The 26,713-nt window shown below is 47.4% G+C and overlaps 1 protein-coding gene across 1 annotated transcript in view; it reads right to left on the bottom strand.

Moving 5' to 3' along the window:
• The window catches only part of ADAM12 (ADAM metallopeptidase domain 12), a 350,504-nt gene that overhangs the window by 290,652 nt on the left and 33,139 nt on the right, over positions 1-26,713 (bottom strand). The window contains exon 2 of the mRNA XM_075612257.1: positions 20,154-20,287. Within this exon, the coding sequence (XP_075468372.1) occupies positions 20,154-20,287 (134 nt within the window). The remainder of the gene's footprint in view (positions 1-20,153; positions 20,288-26,713) is intronic.

Raw genomic sequence — 26,713 nt, 5'->3', positions numbered from 1 at the left:
CTATATACAGTACTATCTACAGTCATACTTGGTATACTAATATATCACCTCCAAGTTGTGCATTGTATGTTGTACTTACCCTAACTACATACATTTACCTAATTGGGATATACTTACCAATTATTGGTTACCCAATAGGTAGGATATCCTGGGTCGCCTTATTTGGGGATTTTTAAATCATTACTGTATATATATTTCACTTGCGTCGTGGTTATCATAATATTAATAAAACTTTATTATTTTTGTGTAATTTGAAGCTACTCTTTATTAGTAATTCCCTTGAAGAATTATTAGGACTATTGACATTCCGTGACTGATCAAGTCACAACATATATTTCTCTTGCTATACTTTGAGTGCAATTCTAGTGGGACCTAGCATAGGCATCTTACTATACACTTTGTTTGATAGGTTGTAGTTATCCTTATGCACCAGAATAGATGTACATGTACTATTTTTGACTGCTGAGGAAGCAATAGCGAAATGCGTAGAGATAAATATACATTTTTTCTAAGTACCAACTGCACTATCCTGGTCTATCTTCATTCCCTGGGTCCTGTTGAACCGAGTGTCCATCCACCCACGTTTGCCACAGTTTTGGATATGCCAAAATATTTCTTACGTTTGCGAGTATAATCATTGGAGGTTCCCTTTACATCTGAGCCCAAATTGTTCTACAGTACTGTTCTATGTCTACTCTCTTCTCTCCTTTGGTGATACACAAGAAAATCAGGGGAACGGGGGATGTAACACCCTTTCCTTATCCCTATGGGAAATAGCGGTAATTACGGTACTGGTACCACCTGTTATAGACTTACAGAAGATCCCGCGTAGCAGGATGACTCCTCATAGGAACACGTATACATTTATAGTATACCCCAATAACACAATCACAACAGGGTTACAATAACTTTTTACTGTGGTCCCACAATAGGCCCAGTCATCACATAGACCAATAATATAGAGATAACAATACAAACAATCCTGGGGTAGCTAACCTCAATAATACTGAGGGTGCTTGGGCACCTATAACCCGGTGTCTGGCAAACAAACCTCGCCCAATATATGTCTGAGGGCAGCGCTACCCTCCCCCTTGCGGTTTTGCACGTAGTCCTTAACCAGGGAATACTTCCAGATGGACGATGATCAGCGGCAGGGTCCCGCGCTGTGGAGTCTAACAACAGCCCCTCACACCTCACGTCCGGCTGCTGCACGTTGACACTGCCCACCGGAGAAACTCCTCTCCTTGTTCTGGTCCTGCTCCACTGCTACCGCTCACTAACAGGAGATCCCTAACTGTATGGCCGGACCTACACACTCCACTAAGATGAAGGGATTGCCTGGGGCCTAGGGGTAGTATTTCTGCCTAGTCCAGGAGCTTGACAAACCAATGGGATTGGTGGACCTGGAGGGAAACTGCTTCTAAATAAGCCTTTTAGACACGGATTGCACATGTTAGGAGGGCTTACAGAATAGCAAAGCACGCCAATCCGATCGGAAAGGGCTCTTTAGAAGCCATTTGTCACACACTTTGGAGCTACAAGAATAGGCCCCTATATCTTTTCCGTGAAGATAAACTTATGACAGTCAAAAATGCAACCTGCCACAGTTATAACGTGGCTTTTTTGTTTAGTTTACTCAAAAAAATCCATCTACTTCCACAATTCTTTGTTTGACCCATTTCCTGACAGACAGTTAGGACGCACTAAGGTTGTATTCACTAAACTCCAATGCTGGTAATCGCACATCAAGCTTAGGCCTCGGCTATATTGGAAGCACGCGCACCTTGGCGCAGCGCACTCGCCTGCAGCAGGCGAGATTTTCTGTCCTGCAGGTTGAGGCAACAGGAAGGCGTGTCGGGGGCATGTCGGAGGGTGCGGCCGTGACGTCACAGAGCTGATTCACCCTCATTGGGCGAACTGCTCATGTAACCCGGCCGTCACGCGGGGAATTCAAACGTGCTTGTCGCGTGAAGCCCCGGTCTCCCCATCACGCTTGTGCACGTGAGCTAGACAAATAGATTGGCGTCCCAGTGTTTGTTTTCGGCGCGAGCAATGTCGCTCGCGCCGTCTCCTGCATTATGGACGCAATCTTAACCTTCCATTTAAATCAAGGGCAGTTAACACTGGATTTGGGTGAGAAAACTGAAACTTGATGAATCTTCCCCAGAATGCGCAGTACAAAACTTAATGTAGCTTTTCTGCTACATTTACATGTGACTGGTTTCAACACTTATTTGCTGAGACCTAAACATGTGAAGTACTGTATACTGCCTATTTAACTTTTTACTTTGCTCCTGTGTACAATACCTTGAATTTACCAGTGTGAACCCTTAATCTTCATTGTTAAGCCAAGAGGCTTGAGCTGTTACACAGCTGATCACTTATTTGTGCTATATACAAAGTCCTAGCCAATTTTTATGTTATCAGCAGTTTTGAGCAGTGTGCCAGCTATTTCTGCATCAAAGATCATTTTTGTAATTCTCGTAAAGCCTAATAGCGCTCAGACTTTCATAAATCATAGGCAAGAGCTCATATTTTTTTCATGCTTTACGGGGCACTATTATGTCAGGGAAACAGCAATGTCCTTCTGTCCCCTATTGGGTATTTCTTATTAGACAAGCATCCCCAGGTCATTATATCTTTGACAAAAAGGGCTGCTGCTTCAGTTGACTATTTTATGTGTGTGTTTGAAGGATCTAAACATTCAGTCTGTTAAAATAAGCCCTTTGGGTCAGCGACACTGCAGTGTTCACATCACATGCGATAATACTTTAAACATTTTCTTTTTAAATAGACGGCAAAGGGGAATAATGTTGATGTCAATCAGCTTGTGGCATTGTTGGAAAGCTACCAAACTGCGGCCAATCACTTTTTTACGCCGGTATCACTGTTTTTTTTTATGTGCTTAACAAGGCTTGTTCCTAAATATCTGAAGGTGTTGCATGGGGCTGGCGGCACTTTGTGCCCAAAAATAAGGGAAACAAATATCTGATTCAGATTATTTGGGGGGGAGGGGAATGAAAGAAAAATAGGTTGGGTTGCTGCTTTAATTTTGAAAGACGCCTTTATTCAATAGCAATGCACGAATACAGTAAACTGTGCAGTTATTAGAATCTTGTACAGTGGTATGGGATTGCACTGCTTTATATATTGATTTGTTTTTTAATATCCAGAACTGATATTTACTGTATATTTTATTCTAGGACTGATGATATTAACCTTTAAGGGAAGCCTGTACGCTTATTAAACTCTAAAGCCAGGGAAAACCAAGAAAATCAGCCTGATGAGGTTTAAATTTGATTAAAGCTGTGAGAAATGCATACAGGTGTATACGCCAACAAACCCCTTTAGACCCATAATGATTTTAATCACTTTTGCAGTTGATTTGGACTCTCAGCCTCACAGACTCTTGGCTCACATCCAATATTACACTGGCAATCGGCCAATAAAGGCCCTGGAAGGATTACAAGAAGTAAAAATCTACAAAATAAATAGCAAATGGACATATAGACATAGTCCATATTTTGATTTCCACCAACGCTGCTTGTCGTTTCATAGCCAACAGATATAGTATGCTGAAATGTCATGCTCATTGTAATTCTTTGCAAATGACGTGTACGTTTTGGGCATGTGTCCATTCTGTGCCAAAAGGAATACTTGTGAAGCACAAGGGGACATCCTGGGGACTTCCAATGTACATATTATAGGGCACAAAAAGCAACATGTAAGATCCATAGACTTACAGTAAATGATGCCATGATACAGAATATATAGACCAGGGCTAGCCAACTACAGCCCTCAAGGGCTACCAACAGGTCAGGTTTCCAGGATTTCCCTGCTTCAGGACAGGTATTCTGAAGCAAGGAGAGCCAGAAACCCTGACCTGTTGGTGGCCATTGCGGACTGGAGTTGGCCAGCCCAGCTTTAAACAGTGTATAGCCACAAATGCCCCACGTAAAACAACTAAAATCATTGTTGATGCCTTTTATACATATGACATCTCAAAACCCTTTGTTATACTATAAGCAGCTGTAAGTACAAGAGCATAAACTGCTAGGTGAAACAGCAATTCAACTAAAGTCAGATTAACTGGCTGAAAATCTTAACGTGTGTCTATTACATCTGTGACTGTTGGAACAAGCTTGCTGAAAGTCTGCCTTATTTTGTGTGGTGCTGACATGTAGGTATGAGTCTAAGGCCTCGATCAAACAGGCGTCCGCGAGCCTCTGTCTGCTGGGCGATGTGTGAACATCCCCAGCAGACAAAATGACGAGATTGGGGGCGTAACTTATGTAGCAGGGTCCCCCCTGGCCCTCCTCACCTGCGCAGAGTAGCGGGTACCCCCGCATCATGTCAGGCAGTTGCAGGGGCGATCGCGGCTCCCGGTGGCATCAGTGACAGGGCGCCGCCATCTTGTGCGCGTTTGCGCATGTGCGATGCACATTTGCAGTCGCGGCGGGCCATTACACCTAGCGCAGGAAAGTGTAGGGAGTCAGGAAGGACCCCTAGAAGTCGCGCATGCGCAGTTAGGGCGATGCGGCAGCCATTACAGGTTTGCACAGGCTCCATGGAGAGTAGCGGCGGCCATTATAGTGCGCACACGCGGCCCCAATGTTAAAGAGGGCCATAAAGGACTACAATTCCCAGCAGCCTCTGGGGACTGCACTTTCACCTTGGTCACAGGCAGCCAGACAGCCAATAGAGCTTGCAACTTCTCCTGCTGGAGAAGGATACATTGTTGTGTGCAGAATCAGGAAGCAGACTGTGAAGTACATGAGTTAGGCCTCCTCCACTGAGCCCCTACAGCCGCAATTAGAGCGGCTTTAGTAGGGGCTCGCCTACCCTTCCGCGCGCTTGCGGAAGCGTAGGTCGTAGCAGATTTTTAAGTTTCAGCGCTCGCCGGAGCGCAGGGCCGGTCACGTGAGCGGTTCGCCCAATGAGGGCGAACCAGCTCCGTGACGTCACTGGCCCGCCCCCGACACGCCCCCTGACGGCGCGCTGTCTAAGGCCAGGGAAAGCACCCGCTTTCCCTGAGCCTCAGCACGCCAGCGGGGAGCTTGGCCGAGGCCTTAGTCAGGCTAAGGAGACAGTGGGGGAAGGAAGGGGGGCAGAGAGCTGCGAGCTTCTGCCCTATGCCAGAAATCCCCAGGCTAGAGCTGAGGCCCTGACTCCCCACTACTGAGGATGGGTGTTCATAGGGACAGGCCCTTAGGTAAAGTCCCTGTGCCCCTTCAGCTGTGCAGTTCATTACAGCAGGGAGAGACCCTGTGCAGTTCCTTAGAGCAGGGAGAGAACCTGTGCAGTTCCTTAAAGCAGGGAGAGACCCTGTGTAGTTCCTTAGAGCAGGGAGAGACCCTGTGTAGTTCCTTAGAGTAGGGAGAGACCCTGTGTAGTTCCTTAGAGCAGGGAGAGACCCTGTGTAGTTCCTTAGAGCAGGGAGAGACCCTGTGTAGTTCCTTAGAGCAGGGAGAGACCCTGTGCAGTTCCTTAGAGCAGGGAGAGACCCTGTGTAGTTCCTTAGTGCAGGGACCCAGTGAAAGGGTTTGCTGCATGTTCCTGTAAGCTGTGTTGCTGATCCAGATACTGTCCTTATGGTGGGACCCCATCCCACGCGGAGATACAGATCAGAGCTGGACCAAGCGGCGCCGGTAGACCCTTTGCGAAGACACCCAGGTGTAGAGACACCTGGGCAGGTATTTACAACCTTCCACACGTGCACCAACTTTAACTTGCTCCTCACATGTGACAGGCCTGTTCACACACTTGGGTGGGCTTGGACTCTTTGGACACTGGGTTGGGAAGGGGTGTAAAGGTATAGACCAGTTAGGGGCAAGGTTATAGCTGCCAGCTAGTGGCAGAGGGTAACACGGCTGTGTTGCTATAAAGTATGATGTGATGTTATTGTTTTGCCCATATAGTAAACCTGTGTTATATATACCTTGGTGTATGTATGTGGTTCATATATGTGGGTCCTGTGTAGGGGACATTCTACACTCCTAGAATCCTGCACAGGTGGAGGCGCTGTAATTAGAAGATCGTTCCAGAGGATTCACCCCAGGCTCTCACTAGCGGAGGCTCAGACCTCCTGTGAGCCTAACAGGTACTGAACCACACCTGGCAACATATAGGTTCCCCCTCATATACACTCTATATGAGATTGGTGGGGAAATACCCGTTACACTTTAAAAAAAAAAAAAAAAGTGTATTTGCGATTGGCTGGCAAAGTGCACGTGACGCAGCTGCCACTTGAAATTTCAACTTCATCCTCGCAATGGGATTGGCTGACAGCCCTTCCTCTCTCCTTGGGGAGCAGAGGCAGACTCCTCTAACTTTGATGCTCCTCCTTGGAAAACTCTGGAAGGGGCGGGCTCATGGACTGTACCAATCAGTGATAGGCTACACACAGGCCATGAGTCACCACCTTCCTTCACTTTCTAGGATAGCAGAAGGGGGGTCTCTGGCCCATAGGTTAACCTGCTACTGCCTGGAAATTAACAGGACTTACATAGCAGATATACTATGTGGGGAAAGAAAGGTATTATGGGACATACCCTGTTATACTTTAGGTAGGATATTATTCAAATGTGAATGTCTTCTAATGTTGAATAGAATATTCAATACCAAAATGAAACTCCTCATGACAGGGGTTCTCAACATTCAGTCCTCAAGACCCTTTGACTGCCTCTGATTGACCCACCTTTGCTGAAGCAGGGTATCCTAAAATCCTGACCTGTTGTGAGGTCTTGAGGACTGGAGTTGAGCACCTCTGTCTTATGAGTTTACTATTTGTTATGTTTAGTAAACAATATCGTCAAAAGTTTAACTAATAGTATACAATGTGTGACAATATTTGTGTTTTAAAAATGTCTATTAAGCAATCTAATCTGTTTATTTGCTTGTTGCCTAAACCAGTGTCCATAAAAAGATGTACAATTTGCTGATATAGGGTTGAGTCATGTTCCACTGTTCACCCTAAAACTGTAAGCAAATCTGAGAAACTAATTATTGGTATAAATCATATCACCGCTACTCAGACAGATGTACTGTACTCTGATGCATCATACTTGCAAACTGGAATGGGTAAGCATGAGCTGAAGGAACCTACATGTATAAAGAGGCATATGTTTCCAATTAAACTATATACAAATAAAGAAAAATATGTTGAAAGAAACCAACAAGGCAGTCTGTGCCTTTTTGTGAAGGTATAAAACATACAGTTTCTTTTGCAAAACACTGACTCCATCACAAATATGTAGAAGTTAAAAGGCAGCGGAAAAAAAGAAAACACAAGAGCGCACCAAAATAAGAGAAATGAAGTGTATTACAAACAATAAACAATAGTAACCACTTACATGAATACAAACTTTAATAATCCCCGGTCTCGATCGTAACTTCTTTGGTAGGGCATCAAATAGGGTATGCAGGGGCAGTATCAATCCTCAGAGGCCAGTCCCGCGCGCTGGTGCTGTCTCTGTAGCGCTGTAACGTCGTCAGACCTCCACGAGTGTCAGCGTGGTGGATTGCGTAGCGCGCATGCGCAGGAAATGAAGCCCCCTGTAGCTGTCCTTGAGATGCCTGTCCGTTTCAGTTTTGCGATCGTGATCGGAATAAAAACCACTTGTGTGTATACTGGCTATATGTAGAATAAAAGCCAGTAACACCATTCGCGAATGGTGTTGCTGGCTTTTATTCTACATATAGCCAGTATACACACAAGTGGTTTTTATTCTGATCACGATCGCAAAACTGAAATGGACAGGCATCTGAGGATTGATACTGCCCCTTCATTTCTCTTATTTTGTATTTATTTTGGTGCGCTCGTGTTTTCTTTTTTTCTTGGAACTTGGCATCGCCGTCGGAGTTCTCCATTGGGATCCATCTTGGAGGTGGGGAAAGAGACCTTGAACAACAGGAGCAGCAAAAGATCAGAGAGGAACTATCATTCCACATCCTTAAAGAGCAAGAGCGCGGACTGGACACTTTTTTAAAAGGCAGCGGATTTGATTCATATGTAACAGTGTTTCCTCCACCGGTGGGAGAATTGTCCATTACTACGGTGTATGGTGCATATACCTGCTGGTAATAGGAGGGCTGAGTCGTCCGCTGATGGTAGTGGGGACAGAGGACCAGGCTTCTGGGGTTCATACCCCACATATCTCCTTAGAAGTGCAGCGCCTAAATCTGCCGTAGGCTTCAGGAGCTGAAGGTGATCTCCCACGGTAGAACTTATTACTTCTCCCCCCCAGTAAGGTCACACACCAGGCAGGAGGTATATAACAACAGGAACGGTTTATTCACTCTGTACAGCACAGTTACACGGCAGGCTTCGGCCCGATGCATTACTCTCAGCTCTCACTTTATGATGATCCCTGGACCGCCACTAAAGGCCATGGGCACCCGCAGCCTCCTAGCACTTCCCCACCTCCCTAGTGGAGGCAGAGGTATGGTCCACACTCACTCTTCCCCGCAGGGAAGAGCACATGGGAAGGCCCTAATCTCAGGCTCCCAGTTGTGTGACCTGCCTTCCTCAGAGGGAAGGAACAACACACAACTTTAGGGCGGTCCTGCCCTTAAGTACAGCCAGGAGGCGGGCATCCCGTTGTCACAGCTACAACAGGATGTACCACCCCCTGCTGTCACTCAAGTGCAGTACCAACTACTGGCAACCTTATTGTACCAGGGTTTACTGCCAGCCCAAGGGCAGAATAGGATCTATCAGGTGACCTGGCTACACATAAGAAAATAATGCATGCTGAAGTGCAGGATATCTGATAACCACTGCAGTTCTTTTGACAACAGTTCAAGTAGGATTGTGTCACAAAAAAATAAAAAGAATTACTACGCTATATTACCTTGCAAAAGTTATTTCACTATGAATTAAAGTAGATGAGTTACATATGAGAGCCGTCTTAATCTTATTTTTAAGATTAATGTTTATGTTTTGGTGTTGGATGTGGTTTTGGTTCTTAAACTGTTAATTGTTTTGTTTTTTCCAAAACTCAATTTGTTTGTGTCACGGGAGACAAGGGATCAATATCACCAGACAGAAACATGAGAGTTTATAAAATTAATTTATTGGAAAAGTATATCCACAACAGTACAAATACTCAGACAATACACATGCTTACCTGGGGAAACTGGGGATATCCTGCAGGCCTAATTGCAGGGACCTTCTTGCATAGGTTTCCCCTGTTCTGCTTCCTGCACACTGCCTACAGGGCCTACTTGTCAGGCCTGAGACCAGCACTGGAGCTCTGTATATGCAGCTGGCAATCACCAACAGAACTGGAGCTAGCTAGGGGTCTCCCTCCTTACCTTTTTATTGACTTAAAACATAGTATTGCAACATTCAGGACCAAGTGCTGCCTACGTGCCCTATGCCCTGAATGGTGGGTAGAACTGCAACATGTAAACCAGGCCTGCACAACTAGTAAAGTGAGAAGGGCCGAACTGCTCCAAGGAAAATAAAATTGGGCCGCATGGGTAAAATCATCATCATCATCATCATCATCTTTCCTCCAGCACCCCTCACTATCAACCTTTCCGATACTCCCCATCTATCTCTCATACCCCCATCTCTCCCCCTCACCTACACACATAATACTCCCCCTCCACATCAAACACACAATACCCCCCTGCACAGCACACACATCACACCCCCCTTGCACCTAGCATCGCTCTCCCACCTTGCACCTCACATCGCTCTCCCCCCTTGCACCTCACATCGTTCTCCCCCCTTGCACCTCACATCGTTCTCCCCCCTTGCACCTCACATCGCTCTCCCCCCTTGCACCTCACATCGCTCTCCCCCCTTGCAGCTCACATCGCTCTCCCCCCTTGCACCTCACATCGCTCTCCCCCTTGCACCTCACATCGCTCTCCCCCCTTGCACCTCACATCGCTCTCCCCCCTTGCACCTCACATCGCTCTCCCCCCTGCACCTCACATCGCTCTCCCCCCTTGCACCTCACATCGCTCTCCCCCCTTGCACCTCACATCGCTCTCCCCCCTTGCACCTCACATCGCTCTCCCCCCTTGCACCTCACATCGCTCTCCCCCCTTGCACCTCACATCGCTCACCCCCCATACACCTCAAATCACCCCCATACACCTCAAATCATCCCCCTTGCACCTCAAATCACCCCCCTTGCACCTTAAATCACCCCCCTTGCACCTCAAATCACCCCCCTTGCACCTCAAATCACCCCCCCTGCACCTCCAATCGCCCCCCTTCACTTCCCATCACTCACCCCCCTTGCACCTCAAATCACCCCCCATGCACCTTAAATCACCCCCCATGCACCTCAAATCACCACACCCCTTGCAACTCCAATGACCCCCCCTTGCACCTCCAATGACCCCCCCCCGCACCTCCAATCGCCCCCCTGCACTTACCATCACCCATCACCCTTCCCCCTGCACCTCACATCACCCATCACCCTTTCCCCCCTGTACCTCACATCACCCACAGGGCCAACAGAAATCATGGGGCCCGGGACAAATTAAAGGAGCAGCCCCCCCCCCCCCAAACCCCAAACCCATAGCGCACCGACCACGAAAAAATATCTTTTAGCGCGCAACTTTTACTTAACTGTTTTCTTATTGTGATACAGAAAAAAACATTACAATGCAACCTGTTTATTTTTTATGTTTTCAACAAAAGACAGGTGCCTGCCTGCCTGGGTGGGTGAGTGGGTGGGTGAATGACCGTGATTGGGTGGGTGAATGACAGTTGGGTGAATGATAGTGGGTGGGTGGGTGAATGGCGGTGGGTGGGTGAATGGCGGTGGGTGGGTGGGAGACAGTGATTGGGTGACTGGGTGACAGTGACTGGGTGACAGTGTGACAGTGACTGGGTGACAGTGTGACAGTGACTGGGTGGGTGGGTGGGTGACAGTGACTTAGCTTGACCGGGTGGGTGCAGCTTGCCGCCGGACGCTTTCCCCTCCTGGCCCCAATATTCCTGCGGCAGCTGCCCGGGACGGGATGTGGGCTTGGGGGCGCGGGCTCGGGGGGGGGGGGGGGCACGGGAGGTGAGCCCGTGGGGGGGGCCACGGGAGGTGAGCTCGAGGGGACACGGGAAGCTGGCCGCGGAGGGAAGCAGGCCGCAGGCGGAGCTGGCTGTTACTTCCCCCTCCGTCCCACGTTGGGAGCAGGGGGGCGGGGGGGAGCGGCCGCAGAGGAACTGGTTGTTACTTCCCCCTCCGTCCCACGTTGCGAGCGGGGGGGGGGGGGGGGGAGGGAGCAGGGGGGGAGAGGGCCCTGCGCATGCGCGCCGGGACCGCGGGGAATCGCCGCCATTTTTTAAAACTTATTTTTTAAATTATTTATTTAATTAACTGGCGCCCGGCCAGAGTCATCGCGGGCTGCACAGAGAGGCCAGGCGGGCTGCACAGAGAGGCCAGGCGGGCCGCACAGAGAGGCCAGGCGCTCCGCACAGAGAGGCCAGGCGCGCCGCACAGAGAGGCCAGGCGGGCCGCACAAAGAGGCCAGGCGGGCCGCACAGAGAGGGCCAGGCGGGCCGCACAGAGAGGCCAGGCGGGCTGCACAGAGAGGCCAGGCGGGCCGCACAGAGAGGCCAGGCGGGCTGCATGCGGTCCGTGGCCCGCATGTTGTGCAGGCCTGATTGTAAACAATAAGGTGAAACACTTAGGCGCTCCTACACATACAAATAATGATGTGACGTATTCAAGTGACAATATTAATAAATCGGGAATATTTTATTAATAAGTGACTTTATATAATAAATTGAGTGATAAGTGCACGGTGAAAATAACTATAATTGCTACTCCGTGCTCAAATTCACTGGTAGGGGACTGTCCCCCAAGGTCCCTGCGGATTCAAGATTGCTTCAAAAATCCAGGGGGAGCACGGGAGAAATGCAAAATGACAAAAAAGAAGAAGAACAAACAACTAAGTGCAGATATTTTTCTAAAGTGACTAGATATTTGTATCTTGGCTCCTGTGTAATTCCTACTCACAATGTAGTGATATAATTAGGGCATCTAACAAACATCACAGTCTTGGAAATATCAGGAATTTGGTACTGTACCTCAGTAAAAAGAGAGAACAGGGACCATTGTACAAATCGAATGACAATATTTTATGGATTAAAACAGGTAAGAAATGCACTTGCATTGTGGGCATAATATAAAAGCGTGTCACACTATTGGTGTATAAAATGCTTGGCGTCACGATAATCTCACCACCACCGCTCCGTCGTGGGTTGCTGAAACTGGCGCTGGGTCTGTCGTTCACCTCAGGGTCGCCGGCATCTCTATAGATTAGACATCTTCTCTGTGCCTCTCCCACTTGCCTTGCTGGTATCTGGCTGTACCGGCGTCTCCCTGGGTCGCAACACGTCACTTCCGGTACGGGCAATGGCACATCCGGTCACGGACTTCTGGCTGGATAACACGTCTTACTGTTGCTACGAGTGTCTGAGAGCATCTCCCCTTGGATCAGGTCAAGGGGGTGGGAAGTCCGGGAAGTTATTTAATGGGTGAGGGTAGAAGTCTTACTTCTCCCTGCTGATCTCCCACAGAGAAGTTGCTGATCCAGGACTGAAGAGAAGGCCCAAGCATGGCAACAAGTGAAAGAAGCAGGACGACTATTTCAGAGGGACCCCCCAGAGAGGAAGTGCAAGGTCCGCAGGTCCATGTGGCGACTGCAAAGCCTGGATGCAGGAGCTGCAAGAGGTGGCCTGGTGGCACAGTCTGGAGTGGCTGCTCGCCAGATTCCTGGGTGTGGAGCAGGATGGTTCAGCCAGGGACTTCGTCCAGCAGTGTGGAGGTGAGACCACGGGTGTGAATGAGGAAGGGGCGGACATAAGCTCCAGTTTCGGCATCACAGGCTTAGGTGGGGGCTTCAGGGGTGTCCAGTCCCACCACAACCAGTGGATCAAGGGGAGGCAGCAGCAGGAGAAGAGGAAGTCTGGACTCAAGTTCCAGTGGCAGCGCAGGTCCAGCACGTGACATCGGAGGGGACAGATTCAGAGATGAGCCACGCTGTGCTGCTGCTAGGGAGTCAATGCCGAGTACCGAGAAATGCCTGGCACCGGAGACAGCGGTTCTTCCGCCCGCCCATGAGGCTCAGCACATTGGGGGAAGGAGAGAAGACACCAAGGAGTTGCACGAGATACTGTAGCAGAGCCGTACAGAAAAGGGCCAGGCCAGCCTCAAAACAGCAGGCGGCTATTTGCTGTTTTCTGGAAGCTGGTGCCAGAAGTGGACATGGGGGGAAACCCCTGCCTGTGGAACCTTTGGTGGGCAGCAGTGGAGAAGTAATGAAATTGGTGAAGGCATCATGTCAGCATATGTAAGGGCATGGGAAGAGTAACAGATTTTGGTTCAGAAGCAGTTAGAGAAAGGGGGAGTGAGTGTAAAGGAAGAAGGGAGCAACTGGAACCTGTTGATGGGTTTGATCATTAAGGAGGAATATCTATGAGAATAGTAGCGGTGATGTTGGATGTCTGCTTTTCTTGTAATCAAGCAAGGTTGTTTAGTCTGGCCTTTAATTTGGCTCTTTTTTTGAAGCTCTGCATGTTAGTGAGCTAGTGTGTGCATCCAATAAAGGTATGGGAGTGTTGAGTGTTTACATTTTTGGATTAGGCAATCTAAAACTGACCAGACGGGAACAGGGAAATGGATCTCCATGCGAAGGTTTCTGGATAGTGTGATTTGCCTAGAGCAACAGATGGGTATTACCGGCAGTGAGGGCCTCATGGTTCATGGTACGTGGCCCTTTTTAATTCATGAGGATGTTTCCCATTGTCCACTTCCAGCAGTTTGTGAGGGTTTTGCAGCGATGCTTGAAGAAAGTGAGTTTGGGTGATTTAAATATTTGATCTCACTCATTTAGAATTGGGACAGCATGAGTCTGCCAGGTTGCTTTTAGGGGAGGAAGATATTTAGAAGTTTGGCAGGTGGTCTTTGGGTAATTTTAAGGGATATATAAGACTATGTGTGGATTGTAGATTGATATGTTTGTTTGTCCAGGTTCCCCACCTCTTAGGGTCTGGATATCTGGGGACTCGTACATCCATTGGGCAGTAAAAAAAGCAGTGAGGAGGCCTAATGGTAAGCAGTTGGGGAAAATGGGAAATCTGGTTATGTTGTCATGGGTTGGGTTAAGAGGAAGGAGATGGGGCCAGTTATTACCAGAAATGCTGTGCAGGGGAAGGGCAAGGTCTCCTCCAAATATTCTGCAGTTGTATTTAGGTGTGTGGAGGCTTCAGAAGTTACAAGGCTGTAGAGCGGTCCAGGAGAAAGGTCAACCAGGAAATGGAGGCATTTGTGGTGGACTTGGCAATAGCCGTTAGGCATGAGGATCTGGAGGGTGATCTGGGAAAGTTATTTAGGGATGATGCGTTTAACCTTTCGGATATCGGTTATCAGCTTCAGGTTTTCGAAATCCACTGCCCCATGGCACTTACATATGTCGGCTGCCTCCTTTCTGCTGCCTTCCTCCTCCTTCCGGTTCACAGCGTCAAATGACGCCGTGGACATCACACGGCATCTCGTTGCCATGGTAATGCGGTCATGACGTAATTTGATGCCGCAAAGTCATGGCAACGAGATGCCATGTGACACCACATTGGTAACGCCCGCAGCGTCATTTGACCCTCCAAATCGAAAGGAGGAGGGTGGCAGAAAGGAGACATGAAGTGGCGCCCGGCATATGTATATGGGGGTGGACATTTTTGCCACGCCCACATTTTGCTGCCCTGGGCCCGGGCCTAATGGGAAATCTGTCTCTGTCGGTAATAATATTCTGATCCCGGCATAGCAGAATGTACTGGAGAAAACGCTGAGGCTGGTGACAGCGCACAAGGCCACTTTAAGTTATGATAAATGACTGTGCTAGTGGTGAGAGTAGTGTGGCCTGGGGGGTGGGACTTGGTCAGTATTGACTCCTTAAAGTGAGGTGTGTTTGATCTCTTCATTGGGATTGATGGGGAAGGTGGTGTCGTATCTTGATCGTGTCCTCTGTATGTGTATTTATGTGCCGTGTGGCTTGGGCGGCTAGTGGCGATGAGATTACCCTTTAACTCTTGTGTGCGTTTTGACAGAGCAAGCTGGCTGGGTTAACTGGGTTCTTGTAATGTATGCTGACATTAATACGTTGTTGTTGTTTTAATAAATCTGACTGGTTTATATTCCTAAGAAGTGTGGTTATTGGGAACTGTGGTATTGGACCAGTTCGAGGAATGGTTAAGTCACGCAAGATTTTGGTTGGTTCTGATTTTACACACCCAGTTTTGCCCATCTCTAGCAGAAAGTATGCTGATATTTAGTACTTAAGACTACAACTCATTGGCAAAAGTCTTAAAGAAAGTTATTTCTGAGTTACAGAACAGACAAAGTAATACAATTAAGCATAATTCAAGAGCCGTTTTTTATTACATTCATTTATTTTTTGCAGGGCTTTTTCAGTTTTGTAGGTAAAATGCCTTAGTAAAGACAGAGGCATGAGAGAAATGTATCTGCAAACAAAGGAATGGTAATAGCACAGCATACTCTGATATATACAGTAATTATAGTGAAACAAATGTTTTTTTAATCTTTCCACTTTAAAAATCACAAGGACAGATCATAAGACATCACTGTAGACCTATGACTTTGGATAAATGCTTAGCTCTTTTTTGGTCACAGAAATACTTAGTCCCCCCCAATAAACTGTTATTAAAATAACACACAGCCAGGTTCATTTGCTATTCCTTAAAAGATAATAAGCTGTATCTCATTCAATAAAATACATTTACATTAGAGAAAACCATTTTAAGGGAACTTTTTTTCCTTCAAAAAAGAAAATATCACACTCTCCCACCTGTTCAATGGATGGTACTGCACAGTTAACAATGCAGGAACTTCAATTCACTGGAATTCCATCAAGCATTTACTGTGCATTAACTTCTGTGCTCCTCCCTATATGAATAGGGACATTTGTATCAAACATTTCAGAATCAAGTAAGACGTGGGAGGTTAGTAGCGAGTTGGGTTATACAGCAGTTCTGGTTTTTCTAATAGAATCTCCTTCCGACACGAGAATTCCAGTGAAAGTAAATACCTGCTGAAGTCAGATGTTATGCCCTTCCCCATTATTAGATTACGACCAGAAATCTACTAACGTGCTTCCATAAAATGAATCAAAGGGTGCTTGTAATTTGAAACTAAAGTTCTGTTGAATGTGCCCAGATATGTATATATCATTTTTTTTTTACTTAGTAACGCAATGTGTTATATAAGAAGATAATTGTGTTTTTCCTTCTTCTCGGAAACACTAGAAAGTTTTAATTACAGAGTAGTCGGATATATAATAGAATAATAGCTCCTGGATTCTGCCTAATGAACTCCCTGCCTGTCACATCTCATCTTGTTTTATCTTTTCCTCTCCTCCCACCCTTCTGGCCCATTCTTTTGTCTCTGACATTCGCGGCATAGTTAAAACTGTCAGGTGTAAAAATACTCCAGAATCCATTTCTGCAGTTTCCAAGTATTCAAGCTCCTCTGACTTATTTAAATGTCTTTTTAATAACGTCTTCATCTTGCTCTCTGGAAATACGGTATAAAGCATGTTAACTTCGATGTCAAAATCCTACACAAGCAGGAGACAGTGTATTTCAGTGCATTTAACTATTCCACTGCCAATTGTAACTTATTCAATCCCTACTCTGCTTTTCATCTTTCTAAAAATAAAAAGCACAGCACTACAGAACATTGTTAGCACATTTAATTTACCAAAACTAAAACTATAGTGACAATGACAATAATGCTTTGTGGCTAATTAAAGCAGCAGTCCAAGCTTCCGTTTTAAAAAATACAATTAAAACATTTTTCGTTTTAATATGTGCATCAATACAATACAATCCACACAATGAGTAATTAGCTCAGTTGCTGATCGATCCAGTCTCTTGTGATCGATCGGCGAAGATTCGGTTCAGGGGTTTACTAAATGGCTGTCAGTGCAGCAGAAAAGGACCAAAGATGCAAAGTTCTGTGGGGAAGATCATGTGACCAGACAGTTACTAGATATAATTGACGCACTGCTAGAGAGAGGGCAGGGCTCAAAAAGGGGTGTGCAGAGCCTGTTTCAGAAGAGAAAGGGGATGTGATTTTGTATATGGTTGCTATAGAAACAAAAAATGCTTATTATGACCAGCATGCATTAGGCACGTTCTATAGCGCCGTGCGCGGATTTTTAGTTGGCTGACGTCAGTCAGCCTTTCTATACAAGGGCTGCGTGCGCACAGGAGGGAGAGGGGAGCCGACAGACAGCGGCGAAGATGAGGAAATTCATCTTTTCGCGCCGCTGCCTGCGCTCAAATGTATGTATGTGTGTGTATGTATGTATGCGGGGATGTGTGTATGCATGTATGTGTGTGTAATGGGTATTCCCCCACCCAATCGCATATGGTATGTGTGTGCAGGGAACTTAGTCTTACCAGGTGTGGTGCTTTACCTGTTAGGCTTTACCTGAGGGCTGAGCTTCCGCCACGGGGAACCTGGGGCAAGTATAATATGAGTAACCTCGTACTCGGTGCAGCGCCTCCACCTGCGATGGCTCGCACCAGAGGGGGAGTGGTTCCTCGCAGGACAATTTATATCACTCAGCACACAGTATGTAAAACAATCAATGCCTTTACTAGTGTAACCATACTCATGCATAACAATCAACAGGTGTCCCTCCCTAGAGGAGACACTAACTACTGCGTCTCGCAGGACGCTACCCCCTTCACCAGGTGATCCCACCCCGTGTCCAGTAACCCCACACAATAGGTCTCCCACCCTACAAGTGAGATAGATATGTGTGACTGCGCAGTCACTGGTCCCGTGTGAATCTACTTATAGAATCGTTGGTGCACTTGGTGAGGGTTACCTGCCGAGCACTCCAGTGCCCGGACCTGCAAGGAGCTTCACAAAGGATCCGATGGCGGATGAACACAGGAACTACCATCCGGGGCGATCCCACCCGGATGGCTGCTGTAGTCCCGTGGAGGCTATTTCTATATTGGGGCCGCGTGCGCGATTCTACTGCGCATGCACAACTCTTTAAGGGCTGCCGCGACTCCCTAGCCTGATCCGCGTATGCGTGATCACGCCGCATGCGCACGCACCCACAATGGCGGCCCCCGCTAGCCGGGTACGCCGCCGAGCCTCCTAAGGCTCGCAACACTCCCTGCTCCGGCCCCCACCTTTGGGAACAGCCGGCGGGTCCGTCGCTGGCTCCGGTGGCACCCGCAAGCGCGCTGATCCAAAGGAGGGGGGTCTCTGGGAGTCGGAGGGCACCGGGGCGACATATGCATGGATGTGTGTATGCATGTGTAAATAATTACATAAATAAAAAAAAAATAATTATTAAAGTTTTTTTTCTTTAAAAAAAAATCTTATCTAGGACTTACTTTCACTCACATAACCCATGCACACACATATATATATATATATATATATATATATATATATATATATATATATATATATATATATACATACACCTTACCTGCAGCTCCCGGCACTATATACACGAAAAGCATGCGGCACGTGCACGCGCGCTCGCATAGGAACGCGCGGCCGCATGCTGTATATTACAGCCCTTACTGTTTCTCTAGTGCAAAGAAAAGAAGCCCCGTGTATGTACGAGATGGCCTGCCAGTGTTATGTAATGGCCTTGTGAGCCATTCAAGAAAATAGTCCGAAAGGCATTATGGAGTAGCACCGCTAAGTAAAGATGGGCCATTATTGCTCACACAAACCAATAGGCTGTAAGGTATTTTCTGGGGCCTTGAGGTTTCTTATGGCTTCGCATTGTTTATTATCACTGTTAGAATAAAGATAGTCAAATTCCACCAGTTCTTAACATCTGCTTTCTTAGTCGTTTGTATGTAATAATAAATCAGTTTCAGTGGGTTTGGGAACGTTGCTTTTACTGGCAGAGGCGTCTCATCCCATTACACCAACTGTAATAACGTTATTTACTAATGATTTTTTAAGGTTTGTGTTATCAGGTGGGATTTATTTAGCGTTCAATTTACCAACTCTACCTAACACACAAATAAAAACAGCAACAAATCTTATAGCATTGTTAATTTCTTCCTGTCCAAATTTCGATTTCTGATTACTTTGCTGTTGCCAGCTTACTTCTGTAGCACAGGTACAGTATAGTACACAATGCAGAACTATGTTAGTAGGGAGTTACTAAAATATTGGGGCCCAAAGTCTTCTGACTGCAAAACTGGAGCAAAAGAAGAGTCCCAAATTTGTCAAACCAAAAAATTCAACTGAAATAATGGAATATTTTTCTTTGCTACATCTGGTGTTATTTTTGCCTCTATTTTACCTTTTTATACACTAACCCACAACATTGCGACATTCAGGGCCAGGTGCTTGCAACCTGCCCAGCCCCTGATTGGTGGGTTGAAATGCAACGTAACATTAGTTACATGAAAAATGCTACAAGGAAAGGTCACAGACCGCTTTTGCAACATTTCTCCTGCAACCAAAATTAACCCCTGGTCCCCATAGGTGCTGGAACCAGGTTAAGACATAATACATAGATATACTGTACATACATAACACAACTGTATTGTTGACAGGTAGGGGTAATGCAGGGCTTAAACTTTATTAAACGCAGTCACATTTTCCCCTCCCGTCACAGTGCAAGTACGGAGCACCAAGAAAACTGCAACTTTTCTCAGAAGCGTTTGGTGCGGGGCCAGTTCCACGTTTCTTGTTATGCTAATTAGTTATATGGGGCCATATTTACAAAGCAGTCTTCAATGGGCTGTAAGGGGTCTTCAGGCTCTGGACGGTCTCTTATGGCAGAAGCCTTAGTAAATATGGCCCATATTATCTGCACATTATCTAGTAATATGAATACGACGGGGGGGGGAGGGGAAGTGATATATGGTAATGTTAGTGATGTTCTAATGCGATAAAGTGGAACACATTGAAAACAACCCATTAAACCCTGTGTTGAAGGGCCGCCTAAGTGTAACCCTATAAAATATTCCACATTACTCATCACTAAATTGTTTCCATCCTTTACATTGCGAGTGCAAATACAGTGCATGTTCTGCTGTCTACAATAGTCTCTTTTCATTCACTATTGTTTAGTTAAAAGCCTCTGATATGAGAACGTAAAAAATGAACACCAACCTTTGAATAGATGCTACCTATTGGTTTCCACTGTTCTCCACTCAAAAGATAAGGTACTATTATCTCATAATGTCCACAGTGTTCCCTTTTCGCCTGTTGCCTAGACGATTCCAATTTATTGGCCACATTCTCTCCTAGACAAAGCAGAAAAAAATAACTCATTTTAGTAAGAAAGAGCCTGCAAACCCAGACATGACTCTTTAGACGACTTTGCAAAGTTGTCCAAAGATTAATATGTTCAAGGACTTATCTTAATAAATCAATGATGGCTTTCTAGCCAGTTGGTCCCCTTGGAACGGTAAGCAAAACAATGTTTTACGACAATAAAAGCAAAGCGAAATAAAGTATTCACCAAGGGGGAAGCGGTAAACATAGCATCAAACATTATTGACTAAATGAGCAAGTTTATGGGCATTTGTACAATTCTCTGTTAGTTAGCAATGTTTCAGACTTTGTTATAGAGCCGCGGTGCGCAAACTGGGGGGGAGCGACCCACAGGGGAGGCACGAGACTGCCTGCGGGAGGGGGGGGCACGTGGTTTACAGAGGCCCCACGCGCTTCATGGAGGCACTTAAATGAAGTGCCGGGGGAGCTGCAGGGCCTCTGTAAACCTTTACTTACCTTGGCTCCACATTTGCTCAAATTATACTGCGAGGTCATGTGCTATGGCAATGTGACGTCATGACGCCGGAGCCGATGCCGGAGCCGAGGGGAGGGCACGGGGTGAGGTGACCGCCGGCAGGGGGGCACAGGGAAAAAAGTTTGCGCCCACCTGTTATAGAGCACGGGTGGCCAACGCCAGTCCTCAAGATCCCCCCAACAGGTCAGGTTTTCAGGATATCCCTGCTTCAGCACAGATGGTTTAATCAGTGGCTTAGTCTTTAACTGAGCCACTGTTTGAGCCACCTGTGCTGAAGCAGGGATATCCTGAAAACCTGACCTGTTGGCCACCTCTGCTATGGATGGGCCACCTGACATTACATGGATTATATTGTATTTAGTTGCATTCGCCCTTATTCAATCACGATTATATAAATGTGACTGGAGTGTCTTAACGGATTGATTAGAAAGGGTACAATTTGCTCCAAACCACGGAGCAAACAGGTCAATTTGCGTTAGCAGGATATTTTCGAAGCTTTTTAATCTTGTTTTTCTTGCCATTGGCACAAACCCACCTCAGACATGTATTACTTATACGATGCAAGGAGAGAGGAAAACTGTAGCACTTATAGACATACGTTTGGATACTGTACATCTCATTATAATATTGGTTGAAACCTACACCAGCTTCACATTGCAAAGCCATTATAACCATCCTCACACGGATGAGACCCAAAACGTTGAAACTGCTTGTGAGTTGAAACAGTGAGTAGTAGTGACGTGCCAAGTATACGGAAATTACCCAGTACCCGGCGCTTTTTCAGCTATCCGGAAATTACCCGGACCTGGTAGCAAGGGACTGGAACTGGCACCGGATAGCCGGATAATTTTTGAGTAGCTGAAAATACTTCAACACTTACCAGCAGCCGGGAACGGAAGGTGGAGAGGAAGCAACAGACGTCCAGATGGCGGTGGCAGGAGCAGAAGTCCGTATTCAGCCGGCGGGAGCAGCAGGAATACAGCAGACAGCTAATGCCGGTGGGAGCCGGGAAAGCATGTGACCGGAGCAAAAGCGTTCCCCTTGGACAGCCGGCTCTTCCCAGCTGACCAATAGGAATGCTCCTGCTCCGATCACATGGTTCCCCGGCTCCCACGGGCATCAGCTGTCTGCTGTATTCCTGCTGCTCCCGCCGGCTGAACACTGTTTTCTGTTGCTGCCACCGCCACCAGGTCGTCCGCCGATGCTACTCCCAGATGTCGCCGCGGTCCTCCTCACCCTCAGCAGCAATCTCCTCACCCTGCAGGTAAGTGCCGTCCGGGTAACTGGGTACCTGACTGAGCACAATGGTTCATTTTGCCCGGGTACCCGTTACCCGGTTTTCAGAAAATTTAGGACCCGGTACAACACTATTGAACAGGTTTACTGGCTATATACTTCTTTAACCCAGACTGTGCTGAAAAGCTGTGCAATTCAGCAGGCATACGCTTATAGGGGTCCGTGTTAAAATGGATTTGAAGCAAAAGGTGACACTGTACATTTCCATGGGCCCAGGTCCAGAGTTACGACCGGATCCCCTCCCCCCCACAACTTTTCGGCAGTCTTGTGAGCCCCCCCCCCATTTTACACCCCGCGAGCCCCCTTCTCTACTTCCCCCCTCTTTCCCATGGATTTCTCTCCCCCCATCTCACTCTTACCCCCTCTCTTCCTCACTCACTCGCCCCTCCCTCTCCTACACCACCTCTCACCCTGCCCCCTCCATCAATTACCCCACTCTCAATCAGTCCTGTTTCCTTGCACTCATTCCCGCCCCCCTGACCCCCCACACACAATCCCAGCCAAAATAATTACTTCCCCCAAATACATACAAAAAAACCCACCCCCCAAATACATACAAACCCCCAAATCCATACAAAAAACCCTCCCCCATATATATACAAAAAAAACACCCCACAAATATATACAAAAAACCCACCCCAAATACATACAAAAAACCCACACCCCAAATACATACAAAAACCCCACCCCCCAAATACATACAACCTTCCCCAAATACATACAAAAAAGCCCTATCCCTAAATACATACAAACCCCCCACCCCCAAGTTAAAACAAACCCCCCACTCCCCAAAGACATACAAAAAAAAACCCACCCCCCAAATACATACAACCCCCCAGCACCAAATACATACAAAAAACCCCACCAAATACATAACCCCCCTCCCAGCCTCCAAATACATAAAAAAAACCCAACATACATACAACCCCCCCAAAGTACATACAAATCCCCCCAACCCCCCCAAATACAGTACATATAAAAACAACCCCACCCCCCAAATACAGAAAAAAATAAACAAATACGTAGAGGCCCGCAGCTGGGGAGAGCAGGGGCCCGGCAGCGACGAGAGGAGTGACAGCCGGGCAAATAGGTTGGGCCCAAACTGCTTTGTACTGTACAGCCACCGGGCCCACCCGCAGCCACCGGGCCCACCCGCAGCCACCGGGCCCACCCGCAGCCACCGGGCCCACCCGCAGCCACCAGGCCTGGGACACTTGTCCCGCTCTCCGCCCCTCTCGGCAGCTCTGTTTACATGTCATTTCCCAGAATGGAGGGTTTGTCACTTTTTTACCCACCATAGCATGTTTAATATTTAATATTGCACTAACTCTATCCTCTCCCCTATCTCCCACTATAACCACTCCCAAAAATCACTCCGCTGACACAAGAAAAACAGGAACGAAGCACCTACATTGACACAAAAAAAACATATTCATTAAACTGCTACAATGGCATTTCCATGTGAAAAAGTTTTTTTGTTAGGGGGTCATTCTATATATGCCAAACCCGACTTTCAAGTAGTATTGTTGGCTGAAAATCCCCATTGAAATGTTTGAACCCAGAGAGGACTGGAGGGAGAAGGTCCAAAAATAACAATAATAATAATAATAAATACTCTGTCAAAATGCAAAACCTATTCATCTTGGGGTGAGATGTTTTCAAAGAGGAATTATATATGCAAAAGCAAGCATTATGTATGTAAAAACATTCAATTATTGCTAATATGGGATTCTTAAATGTACAGTAGCTAAGATAATTTGGAGCTACCTAAGACAGGGGTGAGCAAACTTCTTGCCTTGCGCCCCCTGCCGGCTCTCCCCCCCTGCTCGCGCCCCCCTTACCTTGTCTGAAGCATCAAATGACGCTGCGGAGCCATGTGATGTCACGTCACGTGACTCCGTAACGTCATTTGACGCCTTGTTGCCATTGACAGGGGTGCGCAAACTTCTTGCCTTGCGCCCCCTGCCAGCTCTCCCCCCCTGCCTTGCGCCCCCTGCCAGCTCTCCCCCCCTGCTTACCTTGTCTGAAGCATCAAATGACGCTGCGGGCCATGTGATGTCACGTCACGTGACTCCGTAACGTCATTTGACGCCTTGTTGCCATTGCGACATGGCGTCAAATGACGCTGCAGGGCCATGTGATGCCACATTTCAGCGGCGACGCGTCAACGAAGCCAACTGAATCATGGTAAGTTAAGTTGCAGAGGCCTTGTGCAGTCCCTGGCATTCAATTTAAATGCCTTGGGGGAAAGCGTGGGGCCTCTGCAACCACCACGCCCCAGCCAAAAACTCATGCCCCCCAGCTTTGCACACCCCTGACCTAAGGTATTAGGGTTTTTAGAGCAAGGGACTCATTCTCCGCCTCTCTCTGCTGCCTGGTGTCGGTTAGAAAGACACATGGACCCATATTTAACCTTTTCTCTGTGGTCAATATTTGGTATGCGATTTGTAGTCTGTAGTCTATACATTGTTCCAACTACATTCAATTTAAGACGAATACACCTATGTTGTCCTGTAACTGGTGCTTGCATTTTTGATTCCCCTTTAGCCGGTTTCATTCTCAGCTGTGAGATAGACTTTATACACATATACTGACTTTATCTTGGTCTTACCGATGACTGAGCGGCCATATCAGCAGAATGGCAGCTTGACCGCAGTTTTCACTCGGCGTGCTGCAGACTCAGCAGTAGAGAAGTGCAAAACTGTCCAAAACACATTCACATTTTGTCGCCCCTCCCCCAATTTGACTCCCTGCTTACCGGTTGGCCAAGCCAAGGGCTAATAATGTCACCACGTTAGTAAAGCTTTCAGCAAAATATTGCCAACCACTGAGAATACATGGTATGTGCAGTAAACAGTTAGCCCTAAAATCCATTTTGCGGTGTAAAATCCGCAGATGGATTTGGGCAGTTTCATTGGATACAACGCGTGGATGGATTTGTAGAATCCAATCAACAAATGGAGCAATCCATTGGTGGATCCTTATGAATCCACCATCGGATTGCTGAATCTGCAGATTGGCTTCTGCCAATCCGTCTGAGGGTTGCAGAATCCACAGAGTGCAGTGGTAACAATAATGAAAAAAATCTGCAAAACGCGAATTGGCCTTTTTGACATTGATCCGCTGAAATTCACAGAACAAATGAACCAGCCGATCTGCTGCGGGTTCCAAATTCACCCCAAAAAATCACCCATCTCTAGTCAGCAGCTTCTTTATAATCTCAGCATTAAGCAAATCTAATGATGCTAGAGAATTTTGCCAATTAGCACATTCAATGAAATTGCAATGCACATTGGTGGTTGGGGAATCATCTGTGAACCCTGACTGGGCCACGGATTTTAGTTCCTAGATCTCCACTCCTGATAATCTGACCAGTTGGTGGCCCTTTAGGACTGGAGTAACCCACCGCTGGTCTAACTCCCAATGGGTCTTTTGTACTCTCTGAAGATTGTAATCATCGGTTATACAGTATATGAGCCATACCCCTCTGATCTTATCAGATCCTTTCTTGTTGCTGGATCTATATGTGGCCTGGGTTCCCCTTACCTCCGCTGCAGCTGGGGGAGTGTGGTTGCTGCAAAGGGGGGGGGGGTTGCACCGGGCGAATGCATCGCCGGTGACTACCAGCGGCTCCTGATCAGGGGATCGCCATCTTGGATCACATCGCACATACGCGAGATGCCGCGCATGCGCAGTACAGGCGCACGAGGTCAAGAGTAAGGAGAGTGCTCTGTGGGGACTACAACACCCAGCAGCCATCAAGGCTGCAAACCACATGACGCCAGGGAGCCTATCGCGCGGCCGGATTCCCCTGCTAGGGGAAAGATACATTTCGCGCGCAGGGACCACGCTAGCCAGTCGGTGCTAGGACAAGGATAGGGTAGGAGTTATGTGCAGGGGTCTGTGACCCTCTGCACTAGGCCAGATCCCCCCTAGGCCCCAGCTCATACCATCAGATTGTGGCTGCTACAGGGACAGGCCCTTAGGTAGGGACTCTGCCCCATTAGCTTTTTGGTAAATCAGGGACACAGCTGCAAGATGCGCGGCCCCTGACAATTGTGATCTGGGACAAGATCACCCTGCAAGGAGTAAAGACTGTCTTTGTGTGAGACGCTCTAGCGGGATACCACCCCACGCAGCGGCAGACTCGTCACGAATGACATCGCTGGATCCTCTCTGTCTCCCAATCGGCACGCCCGGGTGCTGGAGCACCCAGCAGGTACCTATATCTAAAGTGCACCAACAGTATACACACACCATAGTGGCAGCGCTGACCACATATAAGGGTGGGGCTGTTATCTTTGTGGACACCCGGGTGGTTGGGTGCCCGAGGGCCCCTCAGGTACGGTGTACACGGTGTGGGATAATGTCCTGCGAGGCGAAGGTATAGCTGTAACCAGTAGCGTTACTACTTTCATTATTGTCGAATATCTACATGTTCATAAGTAAAGGTTATCGTTATATGCCTTGTGTTATTGTTTGTTCCTGCACGGGGATATCCCACCTAGTTAGGATCGCAAGCAGGTGGAGGCGCTGTCACCTATCGAATCAGGTACACCCCAGGCTCCCAGCGGCGGAGGTTCAGGCCTCCGGCGAGCCACAGGTAAAGCACCACACACACCGT

Source organism: Ascaphus truei, chromosome 8 (assembly GCF_040206685.1).
Source record: "Ascaphus truei isolate aAscTru1 chromosome 8, aAscTru1.hap1, whole genome shotgun sequence".
Lineage (NCBI taxonomy): Eukaryota > Metazoa > Chordata > Amphibia > Anura > Ascaphidae > Ascaphus > Ascaphus truei.
Note: the sequence above shows the minus strand (reverse complement) of the source record. Positions and strands in the feature narration are given on the sequence as shown.